General features: G+C 36.6%; 1 protein-coding gene across 2 annotated transcripts in view; it reads left to right on the forward strand.

Annotated features, from left to right (window-relative positions):
• ppargc1b (peroxisome proliferator-activated receptor gamma, coactivator 1 beta) overlaps positions 1 to 3,531 on the forward strand; it is a 46,792-nt gene extending 43,261 nt beyond the window's left edge. For both annotated transcript variants that reach the window (XM_077235937.1, XM_077235938.1), the window contains one exon: positions 800 to 3,531. In XM_077235937.1, the coding sequence (XP_077092052.1) occupies positions 800 to 891 (92 nt within the window). In that variant the 3' untranslated portion in view covers positions 892 to 3,531. The remainder of the gene's footprint in view (positions 1 to 799) is intronic.
• Positions 3,532 to 10,143: the final 6,612 nt, after the last annotated feature.

Here is a 10,143-nt window from a genome sequence, read left to right on the forward strand (position 1 = left end):
CAGGGTGCCGTTTTAAAATTAGTCAGGCCAGTACACTGCAGTGTTTTGCTGTAACATCAAGTCGAGGGACTAAACAACGTGTGAAGTCAGTTCCAGACAATGACAATGATAATGAAACAGCAGCTTGCTTGATTTGTTCAATTTTAAATTTAACTCATCCAATCTAATATTATAACTAGCCTATATCAATGTTTGGTGGGGTATAAAGATTACAAAAATGCTGTCCTCATAGTGTTCAATATATATATATATATATATATATATATATATATGATGTAGATAGATAGATAGATACTAGGGCCAAATATTGTGCAAGTAATAACCGTATTATCAAGCAGTGTTGTTATTGTTATCTAAAACTATTTTTATTTAAAACTATTACTAATTTCTACTTAATTGTTTTATGAGGAAAAACTTAAATTACTACTAAAATCACTACACTAATATTTAAATAAACATTAAATTAAGGTACATATATTTTTTTTTTTAAAAAGCTCATAAAACACTTACTAAAACAAACTAAAATTAAACTAAAAATGTGAAAATAAAAACTAATTCAAACACCAACCAAAAAATACAGGAAGCATTTTCTCCTTTTTTAAAGTTATCTTGTTGTTCTGTCTATGCACAATTATAGTATTTGTTGTATTTTTTACTTGATATAATACATATAATACAATTAATCTGTAGAATTAATTCAATATTTACATTTTTTCATTTGTAACCAAATATAATTTTAAATTAATTTTGGCAGATTTCTGTAGTGTTACAAACTAACTGTGAGTGTTTTGCTGTTCAGATGAGGCGGGTCCAGGTCCGGTGAAGAGCAAGTATGATGCACTGGACTTTGACGCTCTGCTGAAAGAGGCCCAGAGAAGCCTGCATCGCTGACACGCCTTACCACGCCTCCAGCGTCACGCCCCGTCCGAGACTCGCCTCAGCACCTCAAACAAGGCACTTCTTCATGTTTACATTTTGAACATTGGATTAAAAAAATAGACCTTGTCACTTCTAACTGAGGAATCGGAGGACATTGGGGCGGGAGGATTACAAATGAACAGAAACTGCTCTGAGACACCGGACACAAGTGCTGCTTCTCGTGTGTATTTGATGCCATTCATGACGTCGCGAGCGGCTCGGGCTTCGTAGCAAACCGCACTCTTTTCCATTGGTAGTTGTGACGTGCGTGTGATTTTTTTTTTTTTTTTTTTTTTTCGTACCCCTTTTGTCTTTTCTTCATAGACCTGCAAGGTGCTTTCACCATTTGTCGTACAAATATATAAACAATAACTGCTTTGTATTAGCAAACCTTTGGATGTTCAGCTCTGTGTGTGTGTGTGCGTGTTATGATGAAAAGTGGAAAAAACGACAAACAAAAAAATCCTACACGGTAGAGTTTACAAATCAAAAAGTCAAGAAAAAAGTAGTCTTTTTGTAATTTTAGTGCTTCCTTGATTTCATCTATGCACTCAAACGAGGTAGTGCTTCTTTGGTCTGGCCTCTACCCTCCTCTGCTGTGGGAGGGGCTTTTGCTGAGTCCAAGTCCGACTGTACTACCTTAAAGCTCATTTTTTGACATTAAAATACTCTATCCAATGAAGAGATTCAAGTAAACACAAATCCTGCAAAGTGTATCAAAAATATCGCTCTGTTTGTTTGAGCAACCTGACACAGCCAATGGTGTGAGTTTGGGGCGGGGCTATCTATTTGGCTGACCAATTGTTAACCGTTTCCATTTTTGGACGCAGAAAAAAACTCTTCACCTTTAACTTACCAGTTTCTATTACTGTTTTAATTGCCAGAACGCAACCCAATCCAGTGGGTGACAGTAAGGTTTTGATTGTTTCCCGAGAAATGGAATGTACCCATCACAAATGCGATTGTAATGCCCATCCTATTGGTCTTGATTTGAAAGTACAGTTGTGTGGTTGGACTCTGCCAGTAGCATAGCCCTGACCTCCATCCAGGCGGTTGACTCATTGGAGCGCTCCTGTCATTGGTAGAGAGAAGGGTGGCGGTAAACTAGGAGGAAGATCTTTCCAGAGCTCAATCTCATTAGAGATACGGTCGTATCTCTGCTTTGTTTACATGTCACTCTCTCATACTCTTTCTCTCTCTAAGCTCAAACACTCTTTTTTTACTCTCTCCTTTCTGACAGGGGAAGATCTGCGGGTTTTTTCTAGCTCTTACCTTGTGGCTACTTCTCTATTTGTCCTTTGTGTGTTTTTTGAAGTCTAAACGTGTACAGTGTATAACTGCGTGTCGTCCGTGTCTTTTATGGGGTCTAGGGATGGGTCTCTGTCCCTTATTATATGCTGGGACCCGTTGCTTTTATTCTGTGGGGGTCTCCTCGAACCCTCGGCCTGTGGATCTAGTGCAGTTGTGAGCGAGTGTGCGCATGTATGCGCGTGCTGGTTTAGGGAGGGCCGTCCGTCGGCCTCTCTTTGCTCCCTGCCTCTCCCCTTTATCCCGAAACACACCCCCACTCCCCAAACCTGAATGTTTACATGACTGAATTCTCTTTCGACTTTTACTAGAGCGCACACTAAGTACAGAACGCCTTATTCAGTGTTAAAGTACCCTATCAGGACGTGCCTTTCGGCTTTCCCTTTTACGGTACTGAGCTGTTACTTGGACATGGCCTCTGAATATTACAGACCAATTCGCCCAGTAAGATCTTGAGAAAACAAACTGAATGAGTGTTTGTGCTTAGTATGTATACAAAGTGAGAGATGTGCTGGTTTACATGATTATATATATAAATAGGAGAAGTATATAATGTGTATATAGCACTGTCTTGTGTAAACATGAGATGTATGGTTATGTGCTGTACAGCGATGTGGTAAACATGTGGTTTTAAATGGTGAGTCTGATTAGTTGTTGGTGAACCCGATGATGCCCCGTTAAGCAATACAGGGAGATCCAGAAGGGAATTTTCATTGATATGGCTTCATAAGTCAAACACTGTTGTATAAAGTGTCCCTTTAGAAATGGTTATTTTTAATTACTTTGACGTGTTTTTCTTTTTTATGCAATTGAGATGCAATATCGCTAAGAGAGCCTTTCTCATTGAAGAGATTGGTTGTTTTAGGGTTATAGGGGAAATCGGATCTTGTACTGTATGTTGTAGGCGGCTCAGATCGTTCTCAAAGAAGGTCGACGTTTAAGGACTTTTTTTTCCAAGGAAAATACATAGACAGCCCAATCTCACAAGGAGAGCCTTAAACCTTAGGGGAAAACAAAGCTATCAGTCCTATCTGATCTCCTTTACAATCCAATGTGTTTTCTTTACTGAAGTAAGTAAACTTTTTCAATACAGCCATATTATAAAAGGTATATAAATATATATAATGAAATATACATATATATATATATATTTGTGTGTTTGTGTAGATAAATATATAGATGATATAATTTGTTATAGATCATTTTATTCAGTGTTTCAGAACACTTCAATACATTTCAACACTGTCAATCTAGAATGTACAGATCCAAATTAAAAATAAAAGAAAAAAGATTAAAAAAAAAAAACTTCCAAAGGGAACCTTCTTCAATGCAATACATTTTTTCCAGCCCTCATTTTAGCAATCGCTAGACAAGTTGACCAAAAAGTACATTTGATGTTTGGATACAGAAGTGCGGTATCACATCAAATCCATTTCACGAATGTCATGATCGTTTGGCTTGGCCCGGTGTGTGTGTGTGTGTGTGTGTGTGTGTGCGCACATCTAATTTCTTCAACTCTTTTTTTTTTAAGTTCATACAAAACGTCACTTTTAATCCACTACATCTATGGCCCTGCAATTTGTTGTTCACAAAGTACATCCTCTTGCAAGATTGGAGAGAATTTTCCAATTGAATCAGCAGATTATATTTGGGGAAAGTTTATATTGTCTGTTAAACCTTTGATAATTTTTAATCAAGAAGGGGATCTAAAGTTTGTCATTATGGGGCCTGAGCATCAGATAATGAATCGCACATCCATGTCGCATTGTTTTGCTGCTTCAAGACCTTGTCTTTTGTGGAAACAAAATTTTAGTCAATGGGCATATTTTTTTTCATTGTATTGTTTTGATGATTTTTTTGACTATTTACATCTAATGACTATCAAATTCACTATGATTTTTCTTTTTTAACGTAGTTTTTGGTAAATATTGCTAGTAAGATTTTATATTTTTACACATTTGTTTCATTTTGAGTTTTTTTTTATTTATATGCCACTCCAGGTTGCATATTTGTCCAGGTGTGGATGTCTTGAAATTATGTTGGTTTTATTTTCAACTTTTTTTCTCTCTCAAGCATTGTGATTTTCATACATCTTGAGAATGTGGAGACAAATGCATTTCAGTATTTTTAAATTGTTAAAATCTAGTTTCCTAGATCAAATCTATATAGTGGAATTATTTGATGTCATAAATTATATTTTAATTCATGTAAATAGTTTTAAAAAAGCAAATGATGGCTTCCTTTTAAACTGAACACATTTCTCTTCCGAGATTGTTTACATTATTAAACTGTAGAAAGAAACTGATCCTCATATACTGTAAAAAAGTACATATATCCATTGTTTTGCCTCCAAAAAAATAAAATCCATAATGAACAACATTCAGCTTGTTAATTCATTCATGTACTGCATTACTATCGGTAAGCCAGAAAATAAACATTGAATGCTGCAGTAAACCGCAATAATACCATCCACAGAAATCAACACTATTCTTAGAACGAGTGCTGAACAGCAACTTGAAAAAGAGGATTTTGAAAAACCCAGCAGCACTTGATTTAAGACCGTCATTTTTTCCCCCATGTTCCAAATGACATTACAATGCGTATTGCGTGAATAGCTCAGCTGGAAACAGTCTGATTGGTTACTGCATTGAAATGGCAGCCAATCGCAAATGGTGTTATGTGTTGTATCCATGCAGACTGTCTAGAATTGAAGCTAATTGTGGCGGTTCCTTTCACAGAGGGTATGTAGCAGAACATGCTGAATGACACCACTGTTAATGCAGCCATTCGTAGAGCTGGTGGCAATTTGCCGCTCTGTTGGTTTGTGATTCGGATGTCAGAATAATCATCCCCTAAGGTGTTGCGTGTGTGTATGTGGGGGGGGGGGGGGGGGGGGGGGGTGCACATCTATCTGAAAAGGCGAGTGTATTTGCTGTCACGTCAGAGCTTATTTTTGACTTTTGCAGTGGTTGCAGATTTTCTTGACTCCACCTCTTTGCTGTGGGAGTGGGGTAAATGTAGCTTTTTTTTTTTTTTTTTTTTTTTTTTTTTTTTTTTTTTTTTTTTTTTTTTTTATTGAACAAATATAACATCAAGTACAGTGTCACAATCAAGAGCAAAAATAAACAACAATAATTCAGAAGACAAAAATACAGTAAAGGGAAGTAAAATAAAAGCAAGAAAAATAAAAATAAATAGATAAAAATAAAAACATAAAATTGAGCCAGGGGTAACAACAACTTAAAATAAATTCAAGAGACAGAGAAAAGCCTCGAGACCCTTTTAGTTTTCATTACAAAAAAGCTGAAATATTATACTTTGTGCACATTGTAACAGACTTTAATGCTTTGGCATTGTTAGAAGAAGAGATGGTACCCAAATAACATTTAAGGTCTTTGCAAAAAATTATAAAAAGAGGTTTGACAGACAAAAACTTACACTTGTGTACAAAAAACTTGGCTAGAAAAATAAATAGATTTATAAGAAAATACTTGTCTTTTAGATTTTTGTCAGAATTATAAAATCCAAATAAGACATCCTTAAACATCAAAGAAAAGTTGACTAATAAAGAAGCACGTACAAACAGACAAAATTTCTCCCAAAAAGTAGCTACATGAATACAGTCCCAAAAAAGATGAGGAACAGACTCGTCTTCCACTCCACAGAAGGAGCAAAGGGGATCCAACTCTGGAAACATTTTTTTGATAAAGACTTTGACTGGGTAAAATCGATGCAACAACTTGAATGATACCTCTTTAACCTTATTAGTGATTAAATATTTATTAGATAGAGACCACACTTTCTTCCAAGGAATATCATTAAAGCTATTACTCCAATATGAAATTATAGAAGGGACAGTTATAATATCACTCTGAAAAAGATGTCTAATCTTTCTATTCCTTGAAGAGGGACAGGATAAAAAACAGATCTTCCCTATTGCAGTTTCGCATGGATGCATCCAAGAGGTAGAAGAGAGTAAAGAATCAGCTGAGTTTCTTAAAAGTGCAATAGCTCCACTGGGGATGGCATCCATCACTATGGCAAAGTCTCGTGGGGTGACAGGAATACAATATTTTGTCAAGAATTCAGTATAAGAAAACAAATGACCATTTGAATTTACAAGTTGAGAAACCAAAATAATATTATTATTAAACCAATCTGAAATGAAAAGTGTTTTATTTTTATATCGGATATCATGGTTATTCCAAATAAAATACCTGTGGGGACTAAAGTTGTGTTTATAAATCAAGTGCCAGGCCAGAAGCACCTGCCTGTGGAAATTTGACAATTTGATGGGCAATTTAGAGATATTATAATTGCATACTAATAGAAAGGGGAGACTGCCAACTTTAGAAAAAATATAATTTGGAATAGTATTCCATATAGAATCAGAATCATTCAAGAACTGCCTCAACCAATTGATCTTAAACGTATTGTTCAGAGAAGCAAAATCAAGAAAGTTAAAACCGCCCTGTTCAAAGCTATTTATGACAACTGATTTTTTAATGTAATGTCTCTTGTGTTTCCATAAAAAATCAAAAAGCATTCTATCAACCTCTACACAAATTGTCTTGTCCACATGTAAAGAAAGAGCAGGGTAGGTCAATCTAGAAACACCCTCCGCTTTGGCGAGGAGGGCTCTTCCTCGTAAAGACAAGTCTCTTTGGAGCCAGGAATTTAACTTTTTCTTAGCTTTAGTAATTACTGGATCAAAGTTTAACTTTCCTCTCGCAATGACATCTTTACAAATTGTAATACCCAAATAATTCACTTGAGACTTAACAGGAATATTATGCAGGAATGGAAGAGAACAAGACTTTAAGGGAAGGAGTTCACATTTATCTAAATTCAAAGATAGACCAGAAGCTTTTGAGAACACTTTAATAAGATCAAGAGCAATGGGGATCTGTAAGTCGTTTTTTAAAAAGAGTGTGGTATCATCAGCTAATTGAGTTATGATAATCTGTTTATCTGCTATATTAATCCCTTGCAATTGACTATTCAACAGGGAAGTAGTAAGGAGTTGAGCAGCCATCAAGAACAGATAAGGTGATACCGGGCAACCCTGGCGCACCCCTCTAAACACATTAAATCTTGGAGAAGTACCAGCTTTCAGATTAATTGAGCAGTTTCCATTTTTGTATAACGTTCGGACAGTTTTGCAAAAGAAATCACCAAAACCAAATTTATATAGGCACTGTAAAATAAATTCATGTTCAAGGGAATCAAAGGCTTTATAAAAATCTAAAAAAAGAATAAAACTTTCATCTCTAATCAGTTCATCATAGTCCAACAAATCTAAAACAATGCGTATATTGTTAGCAATATGCCTTTTTGGGATGAAGCCAGACTGAGTTTCGTCTATTATTGAGTCCAGAACCCGTTTAAGTCTTTTGGCCAGTAACAAAGCTAATATCTTATAATCACAGTTTAATAAACAGATTGGACGCCAATTGTCAATCAAAAGAATGTCTTTCTTAGGTTTAGGTATTAAAGTAAGTAATCCCTGAGATAAGGTAGGCGGAAGTGTCTCAGATGCAATACTCTCCAAATAAGTTTCAAGCAGGAAAGGTGCTAACTCAGCAGCAAAACTTTTATACAATTCGGCTGACAGCCCATCTGTGCCCGGAGACTTATTGTTCTTTAAAGCTTCAATAGACTCAATTATTTCATTGATGGATATATCACTATCGCAAATGTTCTTATCTTCATTAGATATTGTCCTAATATCTTTCAAAGACTGGAAAAAAAACAAAGCTGAGTCTTTGCAATATTTAGAGTTATAAAGATTTGAATAGAAGTTTGCACAAAATGTGCCGATTTCCTTAGGATCAGAAATAACTGTGCCGTTTAAATTCAAAGAGTTAATAGTTAAATTTCTAAAATTATTTTTTTCCATTCTGAAGAAATATGCTGTACTTTGTTCTCCTTGCTCTAACCATCTTCTTCTAGAGCGAATAAAAGCGCCCTCTGCCTTATTCTTATAAACTGAGTCTAACTGAGTTTGCAGATCAGTAAATTCTGACAATTCAGTTTCTGACAAACCATCCTGCATTTTCCCAGAGAGAGACATGATTTTAGAAATGACAGTCTCCTCTTCAATTCTTTTACGTTTAGCTAGAAGACTGCCAAAATTCCTAGCACACTTGCCAATTTCATGTTTAAGAAGTTCCCAATTGAGACCGTATTTATTCTCCTTTTGTGCTTTGATCCAGTAATTTTCAATCAAGAATAAGATATCTTTCCTTAATTGATCATGCTTAAGCAAAGAAGAGTTAAGTTTCCAATAAGAGGCTCTAGGTCTTGAAGAAGAAATAACTGATGATAGAGGGGATTGGATAAGAGTTGCTTTATGATCAGTCAGGGGTGAAGCGAGAATGCTAACAGAAACATTAAAATCCCTAACAGATTGTGAAACAAGCCAGTAGTCTATTCGGGACTGTCTAGAACAATTTTTATTACTCCAAGTATAGGATTTAATATTCGGAAACTTTTCCCTCCAAATATCAATAATATCAAATTTATCCATTAATATTTTTAATTTAGGATTAGCAGAGGCAGACTGTTTAGGTGGCAGTCTATCGAGATTATTGTCAGGTACAATATTAAAGTCCCCACCAATGAAAACTAAGGCATTTGGGTAAGCATTAAGCCACAGCAGAATTTTCCCTTCTATCGCATCAATCAGTAGATCATTCTCACGAGAACTATTATACCCATAGATGTTAATTAGTATTACCACAGTATTATTTAAACTAATGACCATAAGCAGAAAATGTCCATTCGGGTCGCTAAAGTAGTGCAGAACGTCCCCTGCAAAGAGGTTTTTCAAAGTCAGAACACCAGCTGAACGCTCCGAACCGTGAGCCATCCAAACATCATTGTTCCACTGATTTTTCCAAAAAGCAGTATCGCTGGCAACGGAGTGGGACTCTTGAAAAAAACAAAAATCAGTCTTGAACGATTTGGCATACAAAAACAAAGCCTTCCGTTTAGTAATGTCTCTTAGACCCCTGGCATTGACAGAAATAATAGAAATAGACATACAAAAATAACTCTTTGAACAATGAACAGCGAATAACCGAGCTTACTGAGGTTGGAAACGCAAAAGCAGCTGACGACAAGGCCATATCATGCACGCTTACAGCCATCAATAGTCCTGCTCCATAACGAAAAGGAAGAGCTCAAAAAAGCTCAACGTTATTTGGAAAGCGATGAACTGTCTGAACAGGGTTACACGGGGTTAATTTCAGAGCCTTCAATGAATGCACGGTGTCCGACAAAATGTGCCCTTTTCCCCTCCTTGCGGGCCTTTTCAACAGCCGGCCACAGCAACTGCCTCCTTTCTCGGTCAAAAGCAGTAAGATCCTCAGTAAATCGAAGACCGTTCGCCCGCAGAAACTCTGAGGATTTCGCCGCTCTCCACACACCATCTCTGATAACACGTGAGGAAAACTGAATGATGATCGCGCGCGGTCTTGAAGTATTCAGAAGCCTCTTCCCTATGCGGTGGACAGTGTCGATCTTATCTGGAAGAGTTTTGCTCTCCTCTGGAAAAATGGCTGTACAGATGCGGATAGATTCGGTTCTGGCATTTTCATTTTCCTTTTCAGGTACTCCATGCAAGCGCAGGTTCCAGCGGCGAGAGTATCTTTCCATGTCTGCAATTCTCATTTCGCAGAGCTCCATCTTTTTTTCTTCAGTATTTAGTCTAACTTCGATGTGGCCGACTTTCCCCTTAATATCATTCAACTCAGCACATACAAAGTCCACCGTCTTTTTTAGCCCTTCAATTTTAAGCGCGTTGTCACCCACCATTTTCTCCAGCGCATCCGAGCGACTATTTATGAGCTGTGAGAGAGTGGAAACCACGGCATCGTCTTCTGCTTTGCCTTTCTTTGATGGGGGCTTACCTGG

The sequence above is a fragment of the Siphateles boraxobius genome, unplaced genomic scaffold, assembly GCF_051911475.1.
Source record: "Siphateles boraxobius isolate OS27281-9 unplaced genomic scaffold, OSU_SipBor_1 2, whole genome shotgun sequence".
NCBI classification, from domain to species: Eukaryota; Metazoa; Chordata; class Actinopteri; order Cypriniformes; family Leuciscidae; genus Siphateles; species Siphateles boraxobius.